Source organism: Camelus bactrianus, chromosome 25 (genome assembly GCF_048773025.1).
Source record: "Camelus bactrianus isolate YW-2024 breed Bactrian camel chromosome 25, ASM4877302v1, whole genome shotgun sequence".
Taxonomy (NCBI): domain Eukaryota; kingdom Metazoa; phylum Chordata; class Mammalia; order Artiodactyla; family Camelidae; genus Camelus; species Camelus bactrianus.
Window position 1 is genome coordinate 8,243,933 of NC_133563.1, and position 27,923 is coordinate 8,271,855.

Sequence of the window (27,923 nt, forward strand, 5' to 3'; positions counted from 1 at the left end):
ATTAATTACCTAACATGGCACTACAATAGCAAAGGGAAAGAAGATAACACATCTGTTTTATATTTTAAAATTCTTTTTTAAGGGCATTCCATGGTTTTCTTGTTGCAGAGGACATGCGTAAAATAAGAGCTAGTGTGATCTAAATCTTTGCAGCTGGTTCGAATAGCGATGTGAAAAAAACCTCCATGGCTCCAATTTCTGTTTTTTGTCATATTTTGAACAATGCATTTAATAAAAAACAAACCTAGAAAATATAAAAGACTCATTGATAGAGCATTTAAACCCAGGATATTTTTGTTCTGGTATCAGAGCCAGTATAAGGGGACTCATGTGTAGCAACTACTGCAAAATGGCCCTCAGAAATATGTTTCCTCCCAGGGTAAAAATCTTCTCTTAGACACAGCTATACATATAAATAAAATACGGTGCATAAATATTTAAATGTTTTAAACCACATCAGAGTGTGAGTGACTGGCTAACAGAGTGCCTTGAAGGAATACTCTGAGTTTTTTTTTTAAATGGAATTGTATATTTGATTAAGTAGAGCCATATGTCACGTAGCATATTGCTGACAGGTACATTCTATGAATAGTTGGTTCTGATTTATACAGGGATTTGGCAATGTTAACGTGAGCCACAAGAGGATATACTTCTGTAATTGTTGCTGTAATTTTCTTGTTTCCTCCCATGTCAAGGGTACTTGCCACCAAGTTTTAATGTGGTAGGCATCTAACCCTGTGTATTCTAAAATAAATACCAAAACACACTACTTTGAAATTATAGGACATTTGACATTGAAATGGGCTTATGGAGGGGTTATTAAGTTCATTGTTTCTAAGATGTTCTGAATGTGGTTTATCCCCTTTAGAGGGAGAGATTAGTTTCCCAAGCTTGGATTTTATTGTGTTCTGATGCTCACATGGAGTATAATTACTCCCAATGAGAAAGTGAAGTTAATAAGCAGGATAAGTTATTTGAGTTCTCCACATACTTTTTATCGGATATTCAGATCCAAGACAAGTCATTTATATCCAGTGTGGATGGACCAGACAGTTGAAGCATGAAACAATTTGGCCTTTCACCTTTAGGTCATGAGTTCAAGATTAACAGAAGCCTTCATCAGTGTCCGATTTCTCTGGCTGTAGGTTTTTTCCCTCTTTCGTAAATGATTAATGTTTTGCGAAACCAGATTAAGGACCCAAAGTGCCACTTGCAGTTTGCTTTATATTTCTATGTCACATTCCCACATTTAGACAAAATAGCATTTCAAGATTTTTACTTAAAAATCAAAGTTATATTCATGTGTCTTACCTTACACCAAAATGATACCTCTCTTTACTTGCAAATGCCTGTGTAACACTGCAGCACAAATCTTAAATATAGTTAAGCCATCTTTTAATTACAAATCTGAGTGAGCATTCTGAGGTTTAGCTTGTATGATGTCATACAAAATGTGTATGAATTTTTATGATATACTAGAATTTAAACATTCTAAGAAATGCTTAAACTTGTTAAAGTCATAATGAACTCTACAGATGAAGGAGCTGTAGAGAAACGGTTCCCTGAGGATTCTGAGGATTCTTTAGAAAAATGTAAACAACCCCCTTGTGCTCTTTCATTTACATTTTTTCCTAAAACCCTCATCATTTATTAAAGGTCAGTTTTTAGAGATGAGGAAAGTAATATCATTTTTTTTTTCACTCAAGCCCCATCTGGTAACTTAACCTCTGTGTTACCAGCAGATTGATCCCAATTCATTATGAAAACTGAATTTCAATCTCAGGATGTCTGTCTGAGTGGGAATTTGGAATCTTATCCCTTTCTTCATGGTTGTACTCTTGGACCTAAAGGAGAAAAAAATGTTTACAAGGAGAGCAGTTTATGTTAATTATACAATACTAAGTGGAAAAATCTCATCAAAACTAATTATACACTGTGACTCCAGTTTGATTAAAGGTTTCTAAACCTTTAAATATATAAGATATCTAAGATAGGACTGGGTAGGGAGCAGCTGGGACACTCAGAAGTGAAAAATTGCTGGAAAAAATTCACCAAAATGTTAACAGCAATATCTCTTAAAATAAAATTAGAAACTTTTTTTTAAAATTCATACTGTTTGCACTTTCTAATCCTTCTACTGGGAGCATATATTAGTTTTATAATTTTAAAAATTAGATTTACTCATGTGTTTGTTTTGTGAGTGTTTATAGAGTACTTATGCGCCAGGCATTATTCTGAGCACAGGAGATAAAGTTGTAAGTAGCAGATCTTGTTCCTGCCCTTATGCAGTGTGGAGTCTAATGATGGAGACAACAGTGAACCATAATCATGCAAATAATTACTCAGTCCCTGAAGGGATCAGTGCTGTGAAGGTGAAATACAGTGTTGTATGAGCATAAAATAGGGGGGTCAAAATTGGTCCAGGAGGATCTCAGGAGGGCATGACCTGGAAACAGGAACCTGAAAGCTGAGTAGAAAGAAGTTAGCCAAGCAAGGAAGAAAAGAGGTCCAAGCAAAAGAAAGGCTCGGAGGCAGGAAGGACTTTCATGTGTTGGATGAACTGAAAGGGGGCCATTGTGGTACTGGAGGAGCTGAAGGGGCTGGCGGAGCTGGGGTCTAGTGGGCAGATGGAGAGTGGTTCAAGATGCGGCGGGGGTCGGATCAGGCAGGGTGCCTGAAACCTGCAGGCAGTCCAGTTTTGAAATCATAGGTCATGATTAAAAGCCACAGCAAAGAGCAGTATGGTAGACAACAGGTAATTGTTGGTCCTAACTGCTTCAGTCTCACTTAGCTAGAGACTCTTTTATCTATGATGAGCGTGGCTGTCGAGCAAGGTTCCGCCCCATGAGAATAGAGAGGTTTGGTGAGAATAGACGGATGACAGGTCGAACGCTCAGGAGTCCTCGGGGGTATCTGGAAGGATGAGATATTCCAGGGCCTCCTCACCAACTGCACTTAGAGAGCTCTGCCCGCCCACTTTGGGGGCCTTCTGGATGATTAGGTAACTGTTCTTGGTGAGGTTCTAGGTCAGGTCTTGGTCCAGGCTGGATTCCAAATACGTTCATCCATAGACTCCTTGGCTTCAGGCCACATGATCACTGAAATCTCTATGCTCGTGAGTGATGTATCCCCTTTTTACTCTCCCTCCCCTCAGTAAAATGACAAATGATGGAGCATGGCATTGTGACAGTGTTTAGATCCACAGCCAGGAAATAGAGGCCAACTGGAGAAGCATCAGTTACATATGAGCTCCCATTGTCTGCAAAGTCATTGGCTAATTGAGATATTTTTGTTGCATTCTCAAGTTAATCGTTTATTTAGCTATTGTTTTCCTTTACCAGAGGTACATTTATTGTTTTTTAAGCCATAACCTATCCAAAGTGATAAAAGAGTAATCCCAGAAATGCTCTATCACTTGGCCAGTGTTTTGATATAATAGCAACCTGTAGAGATATCGCTGAGAAGGAGGTATCAACACAGGAACATGTTACTAATTTGCTGAGTCTTGCTAGATTAATGGAAGACATTGGCTGATTGATTATTAGCTGAAACAGACACCAACAACTGCTTTTCAGCTAATGTTATTTCTCTTGAAAACTACATCTCAGCTTACACTGACTCTGAGGTTGATCTGTTTTGTATGTTCAGCCTCTTTAACAATAGAGGGAAAGTTATGGTTTTATTTACATCTCTCCCTGAGCAGATTTACACACACACACACACACACACACACCCTCCCCCTTAAGGAATCTGGGGATGTATTACCTAAATGATCCTTACTTTCTGTAGGGTACAAACTGTGGCTTTGGTAATTGGTCTTGATTGTCAAGTTTAGAAGGTCGGGAACATGGTAATTCTAGCCCCTGGTACTCTGCTCAAAAACGCACACTACCCAGTACAGCAGTCTTTGTAGCGTGTTAATTCATTTTAAAATGCTACGAGTTTGAGGGATCTCATTGTTCTTTTACTCTTCTGTGTATATGATTTATTTTGCAGGAATATAAATCAAAACATGTTCTTGGAACATTTAAGATCTCTTTAAGGTATTTTCTTGTGCTTATCCTGGAAGTATAGAATACTTTGTATACCAGAGCTAATGACAACAGATCTTTTAGTATTTCTGTGTTGTAACAATCGCCACTGGGCAGACAGCTGCCAAACATCTTGCAATTAACCTGATGCACGTTGGCTTTCGTATTCTTTTTCTTTCAGAACAAATGCCCTGAGGTAGAGGAGTTGGTCTTCAGCCATTTTGTGATCTGTAACGACACACAGGAGACACTGCGGTTTGGCCAGGTGGACACCGATGAAAATGTTCTGCTGGCCAGTCTCCATAGTCACCAGTACAGCTGGCGCTCTCACAAATCCCCACAGGTATTTGGAGAAACAGTCTTACAAACACAGCAATTGTTAAGGTTGGGGAGTCGTTTATTCTGCATTTGTGTGCCTGTGTCCAGTTACTTCCCTTTTCAAGTCTCCCGAGGAACCGCAAAGTATAGCTACATCCGATCAAAACCCAGAAATGTTTAGAGTGGGGAGCACAGTGTCCCCGTGCTTCTCGCGGAGTGGATGTCTCCTGGTTCGCGGGGGGTTTATGAGGTTAACTCTAGAGCCACAGGACGTGGGCTTGGATCCTGTCTCTGGATTACCTCGCTTTGCTTTCCTGCCTCAGTTATCTCACGTGTAAACTGGGGATAATAGTACCTATTTCATAGGGTGGGGGGGGCTATATCAGTTAATATGTATAAGGCACTAAAATTGTGCTTGATACACTACTGTAAACATGATGCCTTCGGTATTATTATTCATTCATTTATTCTGATTCATAGTCTGCACCAGTCATGTCCTAGGCACTGGGAATTCAAAGGCAGAGAAGTCTCAGTCCTTACCTTCCAAGGACAGCTCACAATCTGCAGCAAAAGTGAGCACAATGGCAAAATATGCCCAAGGGAGCACTGAGAAAAGACATACCGAAGGATGTCTGTTTTCCAAGTAGTATAATTCCATTTTCCTGTCACTTTAGATGGGAATGATTAGAGGGGTGTGCCCTGCAGGGGTAACTGAGGGGGAATTAAATACAAAGATGTGGTCTTAAATGAGTGAAAGAAAGCCTAGGAAGTATTCACAAGAATAATGTATTTCCAAAACTCTGGGTAATAAGGAAACTACTGTCTGCTTGTAATTAAAAGAAAGTCATTAGATTAGAGAACAAGTTTTCCCATCTGGGCTATAGACCAGCTTTAGAGTATGTTATACCCTCAGGCTCCCAGTTCCCTTTTTTTTTTTTTTCCCCCAGTAGCTAGATTCGATTTCTTACTTGCTTTTTTGTCATACTGCCACACTACTAGTATAAAATTTGGGAAAGTAAATACAGTGCAATTCTTCTTAAGTCTATCTATTTAATTCTAGTTAATCTAACAGCAGATTAAAATGCCATAAATTCTTTTTTAATAAAAGGTCTTACAAAAGTCCCATATATGATATGATATTGCGCTTGTATTTTTAAAGTGAATGACTTGCCTTTATTTTCTAATTTTCCTTTTGAGAAATGTCCTTGTTAGAGTGTTTTTAAGTTATTTGGTTATTTGTCCCTTGTAACATAATTAAAGAGCAATTAGTTGGTTGATTCGTTTCAAAATTGTTTCAAAATTAAATCATTATTTTTTTCTTATTAATTGCACAAATGAGACTCTAGATGAGATATATAAACCAAAAAGAAAAAGACGACCTATAATTCCAACCAGCTAGAGACAATCCGTGTCAATACTTGTTGTGTAGCCTTTTAGCCCTTTGAAAGGTTTCTATGATAATTGCATTCCCAGAAGTGAACTAGTAGTGACAGGAAAGAAACTTCTGAGGTGTGGTGATGTGTGACCGTACACTGTACCTGTAGCCACTTCCCCCATTTACACACATAAGCTGCAGCCCTCAGCCAGTGGAAAGCAAAGCAGAGGAAGCTTCAACTCCCTTCCAAGTCATTTTTAGATGCATAGACTACCATGGCCCTCGGTGACCCTCAAGATTCCCTGGACACTGAGCCAGGAAAGGAAGGGTGACGGTATAAACAGCTGGCTCAGGGGTGTGGAGGAACAGCAGTCTTCGTGTGATGGACTTACAGTTTCTGGATGGGAAGGGGATGAACAGGAAAGAAGCATGGATGACCATGGGCACAGTACACCTTTCGCTTTTCTACTCTTTTGCACTTTTTCAAGCACTTTTACTGCTTTTGTTTTCGTAATATCCCTGTGTGATTTGAATTTTTATTATGACTATTTTATAGATAAAGAGGCAGAAATGTAAAGCTAAGATAGTGGTAAGCTGGGACTGAATCCTGTATCTTTTCATTCTCAATATAGTGTTATTTCCACAACACTGTCAAACTCTCCCAGGTTTTGGCAGCATGATTTGTCGGTTAGAATAGACAAGCTGTTTTAAGAGGTTTTAAGAAAAGGGCTGAGAAATCACTAGCATAGTACTCCACACTTAAAGCTAGACTAACATGGGATCCTTAGTATGAGTATGAACCTTTGCAAAGCTTTAAGAACCAAAACCAGTAAGAACCTTTTCATGACAAGCTGGAAAGAAAAGACAGGTATCTATTAAACTTTGTTTTCTCTTTTTAATTTGTAACTGCATCTTTTGGATACAAATCTTAAGATGAGCTATGTCATTATAATCTTTCACTAAAACTTAGATCAACTCCGTGGAAAGTGTCTCTTTGCTACAGCTATGTATGCTGAAGGAAGTGTGTTTTAGGACTCTCTGAAGTCAGAGAGGTCTTAATGGGCCCAGAGGGTCTTCAAGGAATTCCTTAACATCCACAATTGGAAATTCTGCTGTGTTCTAATGAGAGGTTACATCTGAGGATCTGAAAAACTAGCCACTTAGCTTCATACTGCACCTGGAGGTAGTCAGAGACTCACAAGTGAGCAAGTTGTTCCCATTTCCAGACTCCAAGTCATATCCTGCGCTGCCCAGCAGGCTGGGTCTCAGGAACATTTGTGTCTGCGTGTTTATGCTACCTTGGGCGTTAGTCAATTCATAGTCTCAGGGAGGATTTCTAAAGTTCATAGAACTTAACTCCACTGAACAATGTAGCTTATATTGCAGAGATCAAGAAAGTGGCAATGACACCTGGAAAGGTTTCAAAGAGGTCAACATGTCTTAGAACCACACAGGAGGTTGCTAACAACAGTAAGTCCCAATAGGATGGGAAGAAACATGGACACAACCAAGTCCAGAAAGCTAAAGCGAAAAACCTTTTAGAATTGAAAAGTTATAACCTCTCCTTATAGTTTCTAACACATTCTCTGAGGCAGAATCACTTAAAACGCTGGATATCCCGCAGCAGTTGCTTGTCTAAACAAACAAAGGAAGAACAAAGCTATTTCCTAGGGAATAACTGAGCATGCTCAGCTGCACAATCATATATGCCACCACAAAGGGCCCTTAAATCCCCCAGTTCAGTAGACTTCAGAGCAGGTTGGATGAGAGCAGTAACCAGCAAAGGACTGATCTTCCGAGAAGTGCTTCACGTTACGTGAGGTTGAGTCTAAGGACTGGATAGGTGAGTTTGTGGAATCTTTCCCCAGAACATGGGCAGGATTTGCAGCTCAGGGTCAAGGGAAGTTTCGTTAAATTTAGCCAAACCAAATACACTGGCACTTCCGTCGTAGTAGGATTTGTGTTTAGAGACTGTTCAAGTGAACTTCTTTTACTGGTTAAGAGAGAGCACTCTTGGCTGATTAAACTGCTTGAACTAGGAATGACTGCCTCTGTCTTGTATATAAGGAACTACAATTGCTTTTACCCTGAAAACATGCCCAATTTGTAGATGATGCATTTTTTTTAGATTTGCAGAATTCCAGTGACCTGTGGAATTAATTTTAGTGATCAAACCATCAGTCAAGGTGGAAATGGGCTCTAGACAGAGCTATAGGAAATAACAAAATATTCCTTCACAATGGATATAATAGAAAGTTTCATAAGCTTGTAAAAATTGCAGATATTTTGAAATGCAAAATGCCACAAGGTTAAGAATCAGTTTGGAAGAGCAGCAGAGGATCTGGGGAATACTTGTCACAGTAATCAAATTTGGTGAAGAAAATATAAATCATATATTCGTTTCAGGCAGACATTGGCAAACTTTTTTGTGTTGGACCAGGTAGTATATATTTCAGGCTTTCAGGGCTTTAGACCCTCTCTCACAGCTATTCAGCTCTGCACAAAAGCAGTCGTAACAAATGTGTGACTGTGTGCCAATAAAATTTTATTTATAGACAGTGAAATTTGAATTTCAACAATTTTCACACATCACGAAACAGTATTCTTCTTTTGACCTTTTTCAGCCATTTGAGAATTTCAACCATCTGAGCACACAGGCCATAAGTGCACCAAATTTGGCCCATGAGCCATGCCTAGTTTGCCAGCCCCTGCTTTCAGGTCTCTTCAGCTGACAAAATTCAATAGACTAAAAAATAAATAAAATTTAAAAAGAAAGAAAGAGAATATATATGTATATGTATGACTGAAACATTATGCTGTACACCAGAAATTGACACAACATTGCAAACTGACTATACTTCAATAAAAAAAAATTAAATTAAAAATTTTTTTTAATTAAATAGACTGAAGATATATGATTTTAAACTGTTTTCACTCTGGTCTAAATGGTATTCTGATCACTTGAAAACTTGGTAAGATGTTTCAGAAATTAAGACGTGACAGGTAATATTTTAAATCTAACACATATAATCAACCTGGACTTATCACAAAGCAGTAAAATATTTTTTGCTGTACTTGTTTTTGGCCTACATAGACAGAAAGTTATGCAGTTCTTTTTTTTTTTTTGGATGTAAAAATATTTTAAAGTGAGATTTGACCATTTTTTCTCTTGTCAAAAGGGAGAGTAAAGGATTTTGAGTATCTTCCTGTCTTATGGTAATTCCAACCAGTTGTCAATTTTATTAACAAGATTGTAGTTCTTATTTAGTTACTGCTCTTTTCGTATCCATTTATATAATGCATGTGTACCCATATATCTAGAGAATGAGCACATTTCTTGTTGCCACAGTCACAATTTTGAAAATTTAAAAGCAGACTTAGGGAGGCAAGGAAATATTCCGTGTTGGCAAAGCTATTCAAACTGATACATTTTTCAGGTGTTTGCCTCTGCTGTTTTGTGGCACATGGCATGCATATCAGAGTTTATTTAGAAAGAGCAAATGAGGAAGACAGTATGGACATTTCTCCAAAAACTAAAAATAGAACTACCATATGATCCAGCAATTCCACTCCTGGGTATATGTCTCCAAAAAAAACAAAAACACTAATTCGAAAGGATACATGCACTCCAGTGTTCACAGCACCATTATTTATAATTGCCAAGATATGGAAGCAACCTAAGTGTCTGTCAACAGATGAATGGATAAAAAGATGTGGTATATATATACAATGGAATACTACTCAGCGATTTAAAAAGAACAAAATTTTGCCATTTGCAGCAGCGTGGATGGACTTGAAGGGCATTACACTAAATGAAGTTAGACAGAGAAAGAGAAATATCACTTATGATACCACTTATATGTGGAATCTTAAAAATACAACAAACTAGTGAATATAACAACAACAATAAAAAAGCAGACTCAGAGAACAAACTAGTGGTTATCCCTGGGAGGAGTCGGGAGGGGCAATACAGGGCGGGGGGGGGCAATTCTTTTTCACAAGCAAGGATGAGTCAGCTCCAGCACACCACTTTTTGGAGGAGTTATGTTCTGAAGAGCCTGGCAATCCATTCTGAGGAGAGATACCTGTATGTGGTGGGAAGCTTTTGGCTACTGAAGGGTTTTAAATAGAGGAGTCAGAAGATCACAGCTGCATTTTGGAACGATTCCTGTGGTGGTTGAGAAGATGCTCGGAGAATTGTATGCACACTACTGCAGAGTCCAGGGGTGAGAGAGACGATAGTACCTGAGCCAGGACAGAGTAGAAGTCATAGACTGGTGTAAACGCCTAACAGGCTGACCTTTCTGTGACAAATAGCTATAAATTCTCAGCAAAACACTAAACAACTACCTCTGGAGATGAACAAAGGCAGGCAGATTTTGGAAGGGCGTAGAATCTCTGAGCTAGTAATCTGCACAGAGTGAATTACCCGTTCTGTGTGGCTTTGCTTTGAGGGCAGCTACAGTTGCAGCAAGGCAAGGGTGGCCCGTTGTCCTTCTGGCCCAAGGTACCAGGTGAAAGAGCTCAGGCAGTCAAGGCTGTAGAGAGTGGGGAGAAAACCCTGGAAAAGGGAAGGCCAGAGAATGGGAAGATAGTACGTTTAAATTTAGCCCCGCTTGTAGGCTTACTGCTGAACCACGCATGCATGCATGGACAGACTGAAAGCAGCTTGTACCCAGGGCTTCAAGACCTGAATTAGTCTGAGCTGCCACTCATCCAGATATAAGAATTTTCGGTTTGAGTATAAATGAGTTACTTACTTCTTTAAAAAAAAAAAAGTGTTACTCAGTTTCAAGGGAAAGATAATTAAAAGATGCCAACCCCCCAAGATGACCCAGAGGTTGGAATCATCAGACATGTAAAATTTTTTTTTTTAACTGAAGTTACCATCACATATGTAACTCTAAAGCGACTATAGCACCAGTAAAGGGATTTTATGGATGTAAGTCCTAAATTAGTTGGTTTTTTTAACCATTCTTTTTTTTTTTTTTTTGAAGTATAGTTAATTTACAATATTGTATTAGTTTCAGGTGTGTAATACAGTGATTGAAAATTTTAATAGCTTATATTCCATTTAAAGTTATTATCAAATATTGGCTATATTCTCTGTGCTGTACAGTATATCCTTGTTTGTTTATTTAATACATAGTAGCTTGTGCCTGTTAACTTCCTGCTCCTATCTTGCCCCTCCCCTTCACTCTCCCCACTGAAAATCTCTAGTTCTCCATATCTGCTTGATTTTTAGTTAATCAAAAATAGGTAATTCTGAGTGGGCTGAGTTAATCTAAAGAATCCTAAAAGAGGTACTGACTGGGCCCTTTTGTGAGGAGAGAAAGATACATACATTCCTGCTGGCCTTGAAGAAGCAAATTACCATGTCCTGGCTGCCTGTGAAGAGGGCCATGGGCAGGGAGCTGGGGGCAGCTTCCAGGACCTGCAGGTGGCTGCCAGTGCCAGTCATTAAGTCAAAGCCCTCACCATATAGACAAAGGGAAAAAAATTTTGCCAACAACCTGAGTGAGATTGAAAGTGGATTCTTCCCAAGTTGAGCCTCCACGTAAGAATCTAGCCCAGCTGACACCTCAGTTGCAGTAGTGAGACCCTAAGCCGATGACCCAGCCAAGCTATGCTTGGACTCCTGACCCACTGGCACTGAGATGATAAATTTGAGCTACTTTAAGCTGCTGAATTTGTGGCAGTTTGGTACTCAGCAGTAGAAATAATACAACATGACAAAAGAAAAAAGTGAGTAAACCTGAAGATGGATCAATAGAAATCATGCAATCTGAAGAAGAGAGGGAGAGAAAAAAAGATCCCAACAAAATACTTAGAATTGCAGGGACCTGTGGGGCAGTTTCAAAAGGTGTAATATATGAGTAATTGCAATGAAAGATTGAGAGAAGAGAGAGAAAATGGGGCAAAAAAAAATTAAATAATCCCAGAAAACTTCCCTAATTTTGTGAAAGTCAGAAATTTACAGGCCCAGAAAGCTCTAGTCATTTCAAAGAAATTCACACTCAGGCAAATAATGAAACTACTAAAAGCCAAAAGTAAAGAGGAAATCTTGAAGCAGCCAGAAGAAAACGAGAGGGGAAGCAACAGTTCACGTAACTCTGGACTTCTCTTTATTTAGAATGGAGGCTGATAGACAGTGGAACAAAATCCTCAAAGTGCTAAAGAGAAGGTTTAGATTGCAAGAGATCTGTTTGGAGGTTATTTTAGAGGTTATAATCACCAGGATTTGGTAATTGATTGTGGGAGAGAAGAGCCTGGTTTGACTCCAAGGCTTCAGACAAAGGGGACAAGTTGGCAGTGTTGCCTTTGGCAACAGGGAACTGAGTAGGACGGTGTTTTCAATACAGAGAGTGGTGCAAGATGTGGGAGCGCAGCAAGGTGTCCCTGAAATCCATTTGGAAACGCTGAGTTTTAGGTTACTTTGGAGGGCAGGAAAGAGGATATATTAGAAAAAGCACAAAATTGAAGCTGTGAATACCTGAACTTCACTCCTAAAGTTTTTTAGCTGTGTAAAATTGGCCATTGTCTTATTTGCTAGGAGCTTCAGCTTCCTGTTATGCAAAATTAAGATATTATTATGAATATCCCATGAGATAACATTCATAAGGTGCCTCCCTAAGAACTTGGCTCTGTATATCCAAAGGTTCCTTTCCTTCCTTTTTTCCTTTTAACCACACATCCAAGTGGCCATGTAGAGTAGACAAAATGAATGTAATGGCCTGAAGCTCAAAAAGATAGTCTGGCCTAGAGGTAAAACTTTGGCCTTTCATCAGTGCCTAGGTAGCACTGGGAATAGAGAAGAATGCCCAAGGAGGGAGTGCTAAGATCAGAGGGCTTTATTAGTTATCTCTTGCTGTAGAAAAGTGTCCAGTGGTGGTACAGGCATAGGATAGCTTCTGTAGGCACTCGCATTGTAAAAGGAGAAAACAGGAGACACGTAGGAGTTACTGGCCCATAGAAACTCTGAAATCCAAACAGGTGAATATTGGAAGTTTCTGGGCTAGTAATCATTCATACTTCTGTTTGGGAATGATTCTCCATGGCTCATGGCTTTGGACTCTTGGCTCAGGCCTCTGTGTCATCCATCCTTTTCCATGAAAAGTATCCTTTGTTTGAACTTCATAGTTTTCTCAGCCTGCTTTCTACCAATAGAATTATGAAGGTTTAAAGGCCTCTTTACATTTTGTACTGTCTTGGCCTCTTTCAGTCTAAATTGTCAGTGGGGGTGATGGGTATAGCTCAGTGGTAGAGTGCATGTTTAGCATGCATGAGGTCCTGGTTTCAATCCCCAGTACCTCCATCAAAAAACAAAAAAGATTATAATAAAAATAAATTGGCAGTGTTTCTGCCAACATAATTCTTTAAACAACACTGTAGGTCTCTTGTTAATCTTACTGAAGTTCAGCACTGTAGACAAAAATCGTACCCACATATCCTACCCAAGATAATTCCTTCCCTGCTTCAGATTCTGCTGACATTGCTAGGGGACATCACCCTTAAGTGTTTTGGAAGCCCTATTGTTTGACTAGTTTGCTGAGACACCAATTTCGATCTTTCTGAGATCTTAACAAAGGATTTTACAGCCACATCCTTAGCTTCATCTCTCCACTCAACTTTCCTGGCTGTGTCCTGAATTTGACCTTAGCCTGGAAGCAATTTCTTGCTTTTAACATCATTTGCTGTCTGGAAGGCTGAAAATTTTCAAAACTAGCAAGTTGTGGCTCCTGTTTATCTAACAGTCCTTCCTTAAGTTTAGAGCACCCCTCTTGGACTTTAATATAAGCAGCAGATAGAAGCCAAGAGGGACTTCAGCACTGCCTGGAAATCTCCTTAGCTAGATAGCATGGCTTATAAGGCACATTTTCTACTTTCCAAGTTACTGCAGGTAATGGTGTTGCTAAACTCTCTGTCACTACATAGCAAGAATCCCCTTTTCTCTAGTTTCCAATAGCATTTTCCTCGCTTCCTCATTGGCAGCCTCCTCTAAGGCCATCAAGTTTCTATTAATAATATCTTTGAAGCACCTTAGACATTCACGAATACTCTCCTCAATTTCTTCCACTTTCTGCTCACTTACCTGCTCCAAAGCCCCTCCCACATTTTAGGCTTTTATTGCAGTAGCACCTCACATGCAGATACCACACTCCAGGTTAGTTACACATTGCTGTTTAACAGATTACTTCACAATTTGAGTAGATAAAGCAACAAATATTTATGATCTCTGTTTCATTAGCCAAGAATTTCGGGAGCAGTTTACCTGGGTGGTTCTAGCTCAGACTCTCTGATAAGGCTGTAGTCAAGACATTCACTGGAACTGCAGTCCTTTAAAGTCTTGACGGGGCTGGAGGATCCATTTCCAAAATGGCTCCCTCATATGGTTCTTGGCAGGAGGCCTCAGCTCATTGCTGCAAGGATCTCTCCAAAGGCTGCCTTGAGTATTCTCATGACATAGCAGCTGACTTCCCCCGGATCAAGTTATCCAAGATAGAACAAGCCAAAAGCCACAGTGTTCCTTACGACCTAGGCTGAGGAGTTATTCATTGTTGTTTAAGTAATATCCTGGTGGTTACCCAGGTCAGTCCTATTTAGTGTGGGAGTGGACTACCCAAAGGCACAAATAGAAGGAAGCAAGGATCACTGGGGCTGTCTTGGAGGTGGGCTGCCATAAGGACTAGTAGTAGAATTTAGGGGTTAGGCTGAGGAATGGGATCCATTGAAGAGGAACAGGAGAAAGAAGGAAAATCAAGATGTGGTAGGAGGACTGGGACATAATGGTGTGCTAAAAGCCAAGAAAGGAGAATGTCTACTAGGATAGGATTATCAGTGTTGCCAGATGCCATAAGCAGATTGAGTGAAGCAAGGACTGAAGAGACCATTGTATTGGGCACTTGAGAGGTCACTGATAGCTCAAGGAAGGCATTTCCAGTGGCAGGATAGGGATAGAAGTCAGACTGAAGTGAGTTGAAAAATGAATGGGAGGTGAGGAAATGGGGAGAATGAGCATAAGTTGTTTTTTTTTTTTTTTTTTTTTTTTTACTCTGGATTGGGTGTTAGCTAGAGAAAGCCGCAGGGTCAAGCAAGGGTTTTAAGTGGTAGTAACTTGGGCATGTCCGCATATGAGAAGAAATAAATAGCAGATAGGTTGGTGATGTAGAAGGCAGGAAGAATGATTAATGGCATGAGGTCTCAGAAGGGGAGAAGAGAAAGAATCCAGATCACCAGTAGGACTGATGCTGGATGGAAAGAGGCTTATACCAGATATCTACCACTGCTTAACAAACCACCCCAAAAGTTAGTGGCTTAAAATAGTTTATTAGCACATAAGTCTGTTGGTCAGAAATCTAGATGCTCTTAGTTAGGAAGTCAGTTCTTCTGCTGATCTCAGCTGGGCTCACTCGTGAGGCTGCAGTCAGCTGGAGGGACAGCCAGGGCTGGGTGGTCCATGGTGGCCTCGCCTGCATTTTTGGTACTTGGCAGTCTGTTGGCCAGGGTTCTCTTCCATGTGGCCTCTCCTGCAGACTAGCCTAGACAGGAGAGCAAAAGCAAAAACTGCAAAGCCTATTGACCTAAGCTCAGAGCTCTCACCGTATCTGCTGCCACATTCTACTAGGCAGAGAAAGTCACAAAGTTAGGGCAGGGCCAAAGAGTAAGGAACAAGATGTTAACCTCTTGATGAGAGTTGCTCAGAGAATGTGTGGTAATTAGCAACTTACCACAAAAACCTCCTCCTGCTTTGAAATAGGAGAGAGAGAATGAGGACGAGTGTGTGTATAGATGTGGTTTGTAGCGAGTATTTCCTGAAAGGAAAAAGGTGGGGGCAGTAGGAGGGTTTTATAAAAGTGATTTTCCGCAATATCTAACCCTGAGTCTCACTCATAATCAGCATTTGATAAATGTTCACTGAATAAATAAATGTTGAGCTGTCTCATAATGTTTCTGACATTTCTCAAGAACATAGATTTAAACGCTTAATTTAACAATATGGAAATTATGAACAGTATTCTTTGTGTCATGTTGGATGCTTTTGTGTATATTCTACAGACACATGAAAAGAGGTCCTCTAATTTCAAAATGTATGCTTTAGTATACTGTCAGTGCAATTAGACGCTTAAGTAAGAGTAGCTCCTGGTCTCCCTCACCTCCACCCCTTTGACCTCCCAGTGGCCTCTCATGGAAACTATTATAAAATAGTAAAATGCTGCAGGAGGGGATTAGCAGTAAACTTCAACTGAGACCAACTTTCAGGCCCACATGCATGTCCAACTCCACCTACTTGTGTTTAACTCTGAAAAGGTTTTATTGTTTATCATAAACTAAAAGTACATTGTACAATTGACCAAGTATTATTGATTTAAAGTAGATATTATTGCAAGTTAAATTTGTCTTATATTGTCTCTTTCTCTAATCATGGAACTAGATCCCCAGAAACCTGCAGTGTCACCCTTACTGTTGGGTAGGGCACAGCTGTCTGCATCTAGCAATTCCATCTGGGGAGGAAGGATTGTATGCCTTTGCTCCCCAGTGGCAGTAACAAGCTTCTTTTTATTGTTGCTGACATTAAAATAGCTGAAATCAACAGTGAGGTAAACACTTCTTGGGACCATCTGGCAAGGATTGTAATCCAAAATATTCTGTAAGCACTGACCCCATTTGAGTACCTGAGACCTACCGTCCAGTCACCATCAAATACATTTTTATTTCAGTTTCAAGCAGTAATTGAAAGAGCAAAATAGTAGACTGTAGACCCAGTCTCTTCACCTAGCTCTTTTAAATTCTCTTAAATATTTGTAGTTTCTTGAGAGATCCCAGGAAACTTATATTCTCTGAGGGAGATTATAGGGCCTAGTTGAAGTCACCAGTAAATGGGGCCCTAACAGTTTGGTCATTAAGTATTTAGTGAATAGAACATATTTGGAATTTGTTCAGTTTCTGTTGGGAAATACATTCACTCTATTTAAATGAGAGGCAGAAGTTTGGGATTGAGTTTTCTTTTTCCTGTATGTTTCGAAGTTTGTGAAAGTGTTTTCCAATATGACCTAGTTAAGACTTCTAAAGTCTTTCACAAGCAATGGCAAGGATAGAATTGTGATAGGACGCTGTATCCAGTCCCAGGGCTGATTCCTGGACTTTTCTACAAGCTTGCATGAAAGCGAACGACTGGGGATTATTTCAGCTGCGAAGCACCCAGAGGAATGGCTGCTGGTGCTGCTAATGGTCTCTCTGTCCCTTCTCTGGCTATAAATTTCAGACACTGAAAATATAGCTTTGGAGAAAAATGTACTGAGGATTCCTTAAGATTTTTACAAGACACTCAAAGGCTTTTCACAAGCTAGTGCTCTGCAAATGTGAATTCTTGGTGTCTAAACATAAAGGTACTTGACTGAACTAATTTTAAATGTGAATTTTAATACAGAGTGCTTGGAGAAAGGAAATGCAGCTGGACCATTAAAACATGGTATTTTGCCATTTTTAAGTAATGGGAAATACTGATTAAGAATGTTACAAAGATTTCAGCATACATAATGTGATCGTGTTTAATCATAGCCTATTACCACAAGTCTGTGTGACAAAAGCGTTAACTCTGTTAAAGACAGTGGCGCACCTATTATGCTGTGGCACTTCTTAATTATTTCCATGCTGAACAGGATATTGAAGGGCTTATTATCTAAAGGTCAGAATAATGCCCAAGACATGGCCAAGCCCAATGAGCGTCAGATGCATGGAATGTTGGATGACTTCATAGTTATGAAATTATTTCATTTCTCATGATAATTCCTGACTTGCCAAGTTAGTGGATTTTAAGAACTCTGAGAGCAGATTTTAAGATAAATGTGAAATAATCCATACTTTTGGAGTCAGGGACTTCCCTTCAGGCATTAGTTCACATTTGACTTGCTTGACTTACACTTGGGGATAAAATGAGTTAGGGCAAGGTCTTAGATACCACATTCCCTCACTGGGAAAGAAAACCAACTTGCACAACTTTGGCTGGCTCATGTTTCTTGTTATACAGGCACTGAGAAGCAGCGGTTGCCATGAAATACTTTATTTAACCTTTACAAAAATGTTTTCTTAGTATGGCAAGGCAGTTTAGTTAAAGGAAAATAAATAACTAAAAATTTTGGATTTCTTTTATATCCATCTGTTGACTTCTTTTTTTGCTAATTAAAAATTAGGGTTAACAATCATAATTGTCTGAATTGCCATGATGACTAAAAATCAATTACAGACTGCATGAAACTACTTGGTCTTTTCTTAGGACACGTGTTGGCATGCCTTCTATTTTCTGTTAAACTAAATTTTGTTGAATGATGAATGTTACATTTAAGAACAATTTAAAAGAAAAATTTTATTCAAATGTGGGTTAGGTTTCTCTATTGCATATATTTGTATTTAGTCAAAGTTAATTTTCAAACAAAAAATACCTGACAATTTGGCTCAGAATCTCAGAACATTAATCTAAATCTGAATGACTATCAAACGATATCTCCAGCTTCTTATCTTTCTGGCTTCCATTTCTCAGCTTACCTTAAAATATTCTTTATTATTTCCATCCGACATATTCTTATCTTTTCCACTGAAGAGTTGGGTTCAACCAAGAGCATGATGACCATTCACTATCATTCTGTCAAGAAAATCTGTCTACACAACACCAGAATCTCCTGGCTGTTAGTGCCACTCAACTAAGCAATTAAAGTTCTTATTTATTTAATTATTTAAAAATAAAGTGTGAATTAGTTCATATTTTATACATAGACCATCCTGTTCTGTACACACACATACACATACATAACAAATTTCCTGAATTTTCACTTTTCAACCCCTTATGGCAGTAGCATCAAGGGTGAACAGCCTCAAAGACTCTCACAATTCTGGATGTAAGGCCGCTATTAGCATCACAGCTCATGTTTTTTAAGTCATATATCATTTAAACATAGGGAAGCCCACACCCTTTAGAAACATGAAAACAACAGATACGTGTAATGTTGAAATGGCCTCTTTAAAACAAGCCTATACATCATTTCTTGCTTTTTTTTTTTTTACTGTGTACATTATATCTGATTCCATGATTAATGTGTTCCTAAAAAGTTATGTGTAAAATTAAAAATTTTAAATATAAGAGAATTTGCTCAGTAAACCTTTTTGCAAAGAAAAATTGTGAAGTAAATTACTTTTCCCTAATTTAGATACTTTAGGTAACTTTTTAGCAAAGAATACCCATTTAAGCATCTTATTGTTTCATAGATAATGTATAAATTTAAAGTGCCACTACTCTTCACCCTACTTTTTCTTTTTTTAACTTATTTTTCTCATAAGTATGTAAGTTTTAGTCAAAGATTGAACAGAGACTAATGCCCAAACACTGAAAAACCATAAATAAATTCTTGAACTCAGTTTATAGTTATTTATGAAAAATTTTTTTAGTTTTTAAAAAGATTCTATAACTTGATTGTAGATATATTGGAACATTGATTAAGCCTTAATGTTTGCTAAAAATGTGTGATATTTGATATCCTATTTACTCATGGAAATTCAAATGATGTGAACTATAATTTCCTTTGTTCACAGCTGCTGTTTTTGTTGTTTTTTTCCTGACTCTTTCTTCATCTGTTTATCTTGTGATGACTACTCATAAAATACAGTGGGCTGCTACTAGAATCTGTTGTTTCCTGGGAGCTACTATCTCTGATTAGAAATAGAAAGACCAGGGAGATAGTGAATAGTATATTATTTCAAACAACCCAACAGCTGTCACTTACTGTGTTTCAGTGTCTTTAATGTTGCAGTCCCTGGTGTTTACTGATGATTGATGCTCTGAGGGGAAGTGACAGTTCCTGATCTAAGAGTTCACTGCCTCTTCAACCTCCCTTTCTCTACCACTCTCTCTCAGGCAACTCCTCTTACTAACTCTCAACTCTCCTCATCGCCAAGAATCTACAAACATGCCTCTTGGCTTCCCAAGAGCAAGATCTGACCTCCTGAAATAATGATACTTGTTCTGGTATGACTCTTTCCTTTCCAGGATCAAAATGCAGTGGCTCCATTTGGATTATAGTCAAAGCTACAGGAGGAATAGCTTTGATGAGTTCATAATATAGAGTTTATTTTCCAAGTTACGTTGACAAGAAGTATGACAAGTTATTTGAACAAATGTTTTGAAGCCATAGTTTGCTACTTTTTTCACTTGTCTTTGTTTGTAATGCAATCAGTATGTTTTGGAGACATTAATTTTGTACAGAAAGAACTACTCCAAGTTAGGCCTTCACCTTTGTTTATTAGAAAATAGTGATCTTGTATGCCTTTTTATTCTATTTCAATGTGTCTTTTTTTTCATGTTACTTCTTTGGATAAGTAAAATATTTCAGTCTCTAGTCAATCTTTTATTTCCCCAAGCATAATACCTCTGGAGTCCTACAACAGTTTTTTCCTTCCTTTCATAAATTTTTACAGTATAATTTTTCTTGTTAGATATCTCTCCACTGTATCGTGAGAATCTTCTGTGTGTCTGCCTCACTTGTGTCCGTATCTGCCATGTGTAGTACAGTTAGTTGGCTTATGGTAAACATTAAATAGATGTAGATCCTGGAAATATTTGCTAAGTTGAAAAAAAACTATTGCCCTAGGGAAAAAACTCAAATAATTACATTAAACTGCTCCAAGAATCATGTTAATAAGTATTACAGCAAGCCAGACCCTGTGTGAGGAGCTGTGGTAGAGCCTGCAAAGATGAACCGAGGATCGTGTCACCCTTTTAGCAAAGGGCCGGCAGAGCAGGTGGGGAGGCTGTGACACTGACCAGGACCAATGAGGAGACTTCATGCAGGAAGCCGAAAATGAGTTTTTAAAATAGGCATGTATAATTCCTTTTTACTTAAAATGCAGGCTCTGTATGCTTTCTATTAGACATTTTTTAATTTTAATAACATTAATTTTTATCTGATTGCAAAGTAATACATATTTATAGCATGAAATTTGGAAATTACACAAAAGCACACAAACACACAAACAAAAAGGAAACTTAAAACACATAACCCCACCACCCCAAGATAACCACTGTTAGCATTTGGGTATATTTCTAGCCATTTCTCCCTTAGAAACAGGCATATATACTTTTTTGTTCATTTTACAAAAATGGGACATAGACTGCACATATCTTTTTGTAATGTGCTTTTTTCCAGTTAACCTTTTGCTAAGTAATATTATTAACATTTTTTCATGCTGTAATTTTCTTCAGTGGCTTGAGAGGATTCTACAAGGAACTAGATTCAATATCTTACAATAAATAACCTGTAAGAATATGAAAAAGAATATATACAACTGAATCAATATGCTGTACATTTGAACCTAACACAACATTGTAAGGGAGCTATACTTCAATTTAAAAGAAGAGGAGAGGCTCTGAGTAAGCACACTTCTCAGTAAAGTAAGTTCAAATCTTATACCTTGCCCTCCTCAGTGCTGTGGCCCTAGGCAGGTCACACAGCCTCTCTGTCACTCAGCTTGTTTTTTCATCTGTAAAGTAAAAGTATCTGCATGTAAGATCGTTTTAAGGAATGAATAAGAAAATATATATAAAAAGTACTCAGCCCAGTGCTTGACACAAAGTATGTGTCTAATAAATGATAGCTATTATTGTTTTTGATTATATTTTATTTGACCAATTTCCTAGTAATACCAACTTTCCATTATTAAAACAATCCTGGAATACATGTAGGTGAATCTATGTGCGTATGTATAATTATTGTATTAGGATAAATTCTTATTTAGAATTGATGTCAGTGAGTATCTGAAACTAGATTTTTGATACAAGGGTAACCCCTCCAGCTACAGTTTTCATTCTAACCAACACTGAGTGCGTGTGCCAGGGTTCCCTGTTTTGCAAGTGGTTGTTTTATGCCAATTGCACAGAATTTGTGGCCTTCACTGAGTTCAAACAGTCTTGAGGGAAAACCCACAAGCCTCAAAATTTGTGTGATGATGCCTGTGTGATGACAGTGAAGCCTCCATTGTATCACCTCCTGAAAGGTGGATTTGGAAAGCTTTCTTTTTCTTTCTCCTCTTTCTTCCAGATTACACTGCATCAAAGAGTCCAAGTTGTTCTACCAGAAAAAAAGGATTCAATTTGATTTATTTCCACTTTATCATTCTTTTAGGTGTGAGATTATGTTCTATAAATGTAAAAGGGTATATAGGGTCCTAAGAATTTTGGTGTTGAATCAGGGTGACACCAAGCATTAGCCATTGTCTAGAAATTTTCCTGCTTGGCTTTTAGCATTATTTCAGATACTCTGAGTATCCTGAAATTCAACTGCCTTAAAAAAACAATTATGAGCTACAGATTTCATTTTGTTTTTATGTTAGTTTATTGGTGTGAAATGTACTGTCAGTCCCACATATGCATTCTAAATAAGCAGTTAACTTTGATCAGTTTAATTTGACCTGTAGCTTTTCATTAGTTAGACCAATAATTTTTAAAATATTTTAACTTAACTTTCACTCATGTTGCTCACCTAGTAGATCATTTGAGGTCTGCTTTGTGATGTAATATCAATATTGCAATGTCTGAATTAATGATCTAAGGGATTACAGTGACTTGTAGTTTAATCTAGTATCATTATCCACCTGAAGTGAATCTCTTGTATTGAAAGGTCATTCATAATCGGAGTTGTTTCTAAATATTTTGATTTGATTCTCATTTTATGATATTTATGCATAAATATTGCCACTAAAATTTCTGAATATCTACTTTGAGTTATTTTTCAATAATCTTGATTCATTTATTCAACAAAGATTTTTATTGAATGCTTACTATGCACTAGGCTCTTGGTACATAGAGATAAGTTTAGAAGTTTAAAAAATAAATATGCTTAAGCTTTAATATATATACTAACATACATTATATATTATATATGTTTATTTTATATACACATCTATGCAGTAGCTTATTTCACTTGGATTTCACATTAATTTTTTAGAACTCCTGAAATGTCTTAAAAGACTACAGTGGATTAGGGAAATATTTTGAAGTTACTTAGATTTTCAGTTTCTTTTTAGAACATTATATATTACTGAATAGTAAATTATTGTAAAATGTAAAAAATATTAAAGTGAATCTGGAGACAAATTTTCAATTTCTGATTAGATAGAAATCATCTTGATAATAGTTTTAAAATGAATAGTGAAATAAAGTTCACAGAAAAGTATCTAGTACCTTCTTTATATTTAAGAGATAATTAAATTTTTTTTTCTTAACTATCCCCTTTCTCTTTCTCTTCCTTGGTGTACCCTATTCTCCTGGATTTCATCTTGTTTTTCTTTCCTCTGTAATCCGTGGAATCCTCCCTTTAGATGTAGCTGTGGGTGGTCCTGAGAGCTCAACCCTCAATCCCCTGATCAGTAATTCAGTCTTAAGTTTTACTTTGTATTGAAAAACATGAGTGAGAAGTTCTGTGTTCCCATTTGAGGCCTTCGGTGGAAAAACTACGAATTTAATCTGGCTGCCAGTGCAGTGCAGCAGGGTTGGGGGTGGGGTGATCTGCTGCAGCCCCTTGAGCCCTTCCATTGAGTGTGGCCGCTGTACAGGCTGCCTTATACTTAGTTTCAGTTCCCACTGAAAAGTTCAAACAAGAGTGGATCCTATTTGCCTTTTTTTCCAATGGAAAATACTAGACACTGGCTAAGTAGGCCACAGAGAATGAGAAGTTCTGAATAGAAAAGGTGGTGAAGGAAGTGAGTCAGTGAGGGAAACTTAATTAAAAAAAAAAAAAAAAAAGAAGGGAAAGAAAATTTCCAAGTCGATGAGAGAACATTAAAGATACCTTGTGCTCTAGGCAAAACGGAGGGTGATATCTCGCTAAGCCCGTTGGCTTTTTTTCTCACGTGTTTCTGGCCCACGCTGCCCCTCGTTCTGTGACCGTTGTCCTCACGTCTGCACTCCGCTCTCAGCATCCTTCAGCACATGGTGCATCTATACAGAAGGCTGATTCCTGAATACAGCACAGCTTCCTTAGCTTAGTAAATCAGTGCTGGCCACAATCTCTATCCACTGTCTGACCTTATCCTTCAGTCTTTTTTACATGTTCCCTTTTCTCCGGCCAGTTGAGACTATTAACTTTGCCCAGGCAGACCTTCTGACTTCACCTCTCGGAGTGTGCCTTTGGCCTGGAAATGACTGCCATCTTTACCAGTTGAAATCCTACCCTAACTCTAAGACCCAGATGCTTCAGGGAGCCCTCCTAATCACAGCAGTCTACACCAGCCCTCCCTTCTCTAACTCCTGTATCAGTTTGTACTTCTTCTAATGCCTCATGTTAGTTATTTGTGCATGCCTTATTTTCCCTGTAAAATTTTAAGCTCCTTGTGGGACAAAGAACAAAGCTCTTCTCTTTATTTCCCCCACAGTTCCTAACATGTTGCCTTCCTTATAGTATCTGAGTAAGAAAAATGTATTGGATGAATGATAGAAGTCTCATAGAATTAGGCAGTCTAACATAAATTTCAAATTTTTATGCCTGATTTTATAGTTTCCTAGATTTAGAAGTAAAAATAGATACATGAGTATATGTTATTAAATGGAGACTTTTCAGTGCCTATAGCAGTGAAATTTAGTGAGTTGGTCCAACAAGAACGGAACTTCCCACCCTCAGTTGAAGTCCATGGGTATCTGAGCCCCGCAGTCTAGTGCCCAAATCAGTCACACCATGGGAAGGAGGACTAAAGTCTCCTCTGGGTCTTTTTGTAGATTTTCTCTCTTAGGAATGTCATTCCTTTCCTAATAAATTATATACATCTAATCGCCAATGATATTTAGATGCTTTTTAACTGTAGACCAAACATTACAGATACTCTACTGGTGATGCATGTGGGTAGAAATGTCATGTTTTTCTCCCACTTAACTTTTCTGTGTGAACTAACTCCAAATATATCTGAATTTTCATAATTCAAGGAAAATATACGTGCCAACAATTTGAGAACAAATAGCTGCCAAGCGAAACCTGACAGCATATTCCTTGGTGACATTCAGTCATTAAAAGCTGTGGACACAAAGTGAGCAGCTACATAAAACTGAGCTCATCTGCAAATGTGAACACTCCTCAATTAAATTTACATTGTGTACACTAAAACTTTCTTTAGAGGCTATGGAATTTTCAGGAAAAATACAGCTGGACTTGACCTTAAGTACCTTGCTTCATTATTCTTTTTTTTGTCATTTCCAGCTACTAGTCTCTCCAAAGAAAACAGCTTTCTTGTTTCTTTTAGTTTTGTGTGTACCCTGAGCTTTATTCCCAATTGCTGCTAAAAAAAAAAAACTGAAATGGTTCCAAACACTGCTATTGTTTTCCTTTTTTTTTTTTTCTGTAACTAATATTTAAACATCAAAGATACTCTGGTACTTTTATGTTGTAGAGTGCATATAAAACCAAATTTTTCCTAAAGGTTTTCTTTTTTTTTTTTCTGCCGTCCAGGATTTTTTTTTTTTTTTTTTTTTTTTTAGCTGTTAGACTTCTTTTTTAAAAGTCATCTGAATGGTAGCCTTTTGATTTCAAAAGATCACTAGCAGTTATATGGAGGAAGAACTGAAGTGAGGCCATATTAAAAACGGGGAGATGAGTTAGGAGGGTTTTTTTTTATGTATTTTATTAAGATACTTAAAAACAAAAAAAAGTCCTCTCTTAATTTTCCACCAGAAGTCATATTATGATGACCAGTGACCTTGGGAAATTTTCAAATTAAAGCACTTTAAAAGAGGTTCTCCTAATGCTAAAACTTAAAAAAAAAAATCTTTTCATCAAAAACTTTTATTATGGTGGCAATTTCCATGTAAATCCTCAATGTATTTATTTCAAGAGCCTATTATGATAGTTCTTATAGAATTTTTTAAAAGTTTACTCATTCTGTTAATTGGGAAAATGTTTCATGCGATTAGCCTTTGGCTAGCTCTTGTAAAAAAAATTATACATGATATGAAAGAAAATATTAATTTTGTATATCATCTAAATGTTTTTCCTAAAATATCAGTTTTATTTCTTTAGACTCAGTAATCATATAGCACATTGCTTATTTTCATTTAAACATGTACCCTAAAGAAGCAGTAATTATTGTTGTTTTGGAATACTTGTTCAGTTAAACTGATTTCCTTAATTGCAGTTAGTGGGTAGGAGTAGAAATAGAAAATATTTGCTGACCGTGAAAGGAATCTAAATTTTACCAACATATGAATGTGGATCAGGAGACTCAATTGGTAAAAGTTACAATAGACACACACTAGAAAAAATAGAACAAAGACATTTTCTCACACATTCAAAATGTTAAAGGTATTTCTCATTTGATACATGTGATCTCATAAGGAGAATATATTAAATGAACTGTATCCTCAAATTGCTTTTGTGTTCTTTCTCAAGAGAAAAAATAAGGAATGGCAATTTAGGGTCAAAAATAATGCCACAAACCAAATTTAGCTTTAATTACTGTCTAGCCGTAAGAAGGAATAAACTATCAGCCAAGACCAAGGTTCTTTGATCTCACATTTCAGCCTTCTTGTCTTCCAGATGAATGAAATGGTCTTTCCTCAAATGTTCACCAGGCCTTTTACCATTTGATAGGACAATTATTTTTAAGAAGGTTTAAAATGTGATCTGGAAAACCACATTGACTCTATGTGGCATATTTGCTATTCTTAGCCTGGTTGAATAAGCTGGAAGTGGATGAATAATGCAGGTTAGAAAGAAAACAGATGCTAGATATTACAAATAGGAAGGTTTTCCAGCAATGAGACTTTCATTTTAGGACTAGATTTTCGTTGGCACTTTTGGCATTATGACGATTATTGTTTTTCTCTCCAGCTGTTACACATCTGCATTGAAGGCTGGGGCAATTGGCGTTGGTCAGAGCCCTTCAGTGTGGACCATGCTGGGATGTTTATTAGAACTATTCAGTACAAGGGTCGTACTGCTTCGCTCATCATCAAGGTCCAGCAACTCAGTGGAGTACAAAAACAGGTGAGTTCCTTTCTGTTCATGACCCAGATGACTCTTAATTATTTGGTGTAATTAATGGAAGGGAAACGTAAAGAAATGAAAATAATCACTTAAAAAAATCACAGGACTGAGCCGAGTTATGCCTACCACTCCCCTGCACATGAGCCCTTAAAAAGTGCTGGTTGATGATCGTGATGATGATGGTGGCTTCATCCCCCTTGTCCCAAGCCTTTTACAAGAGCTGCTAACGAGCAGTAAAATTTACTGATTTTCATTTCACCTCTTCTCCCTGTCACCACCTACCTTCTGGTGGAGGTGCTAATGAGCTGTGAAATGGCCAGAGGGTCTTTATGGAGAAGAAAAAAGAAGCGAAGGATGGTGAGGACTCTGGATAATCCAACAGTGGATAACCAGGAGTTGATTCTCATACGTGCAAAAATAATCTGCAAGGTGTTGTGATAGTCTCCCGCGACAGAGCGGGCCTGAGTCTCCAGCAAGCTTTCTTTTCCTAGGAGTTAATATTAACTGCAGTAAAAATTCACTGCAGTCTAACTGTTGGCATATAAAACCTCAGCTCTCAGCACATATTTTTACGTATTTTATAAAACTTCCTTTTGGCTGTTTTTGAAGTTCTAAGACTGCAAAGGGGGGAGAAAAGTATCTGACACTTTTTTGTGTTCTTAAGATGTGAAAATGTGGTTTTAAAAGATGTTTTTCAAGCGTGGAGCATATGACAAGAGTAGAAAGAAAAAAAGGAAGTATTAAAATCTGAAAACTGGCTTCACTGCACACATAGTAACTGGATTTGTCATAAGAGTTTTAACATATACATCTGCATCTGGACTGTAACAGTGGATCCAGAGCTTATGTGAACTGGGGACATGACAGACACAGCATTGGGTCCCTAGAAAAGAAAAAAGGGAGCTTTTCATATTGGGCATCAGAGGCTCCTCCATTGCTGTATGCCGGGGGGCAGGCAGGAAGCAGCTGGTGAGGGCAACAGTAGGGCCCATACCATATACATTCTTGGTCTGCACCTAGTCAAGGAGCTGGACTTCGGGGTCTCATTTTTGTGGGCAACAGAAGTGAAAAGAACACTAGCAGAGGAGTCTCAGAAAGGGAGCATGGAAGAGTCTTCCCAATCACCCAACCACTCCTCCTAATGTTTGTTGATTCCCCACTGTAGGACGGGGTAAAAAGCACTAA

At 38.0% G+C, this 27,923-nt stretch overlaps 1 protein-coding gene and 1 long non-coding RNA gene across 7 annotated transcripts in view; one reads left to right on the forward strand and one right to left on the reverse strand.

Moving 5' to 3' along the window:
- VPS13B (vacuolar protein sorting 13 homolog B) overlaps window positions 1–27,923 on the forward strand; it is a 627,348-nt gene that overhangs the window by 541,462 nt on the left and 57,963 nt on the right. For all 6 annotated transcript variants that reach the window (XM_074352634.1, XM_074352630.1, XM_074352633.1 and 3 more), the window contains 2 exons: window positions 4,213–4,374; window positions 26,583–26,738. In XM_074352634.1, the coding sequence (XP_074208735.1) occupies window positions 4,213–4,374; window positions 26,583–26,738 (318 nt within the window). The remainder of the gene's footprint in view (window positions 1–4,212; window positions 4,375–26,582; window positions 26,739–27,923) is intronic.
- Window positions 15,032–27,685, reverse strand: LOC105069611 (uncharacterized). The gene is made up of 3 exons (XR_835332.3): window positions 27,021–27,685; window positions 23,559–23,726; window positions 15,032–15,263 (listed from the first exon to the last, which is right to left on the reverse strand). It is a non-coding gene; the product is annotated as an uncharacterized LOC105069611 (long non-coding RNA).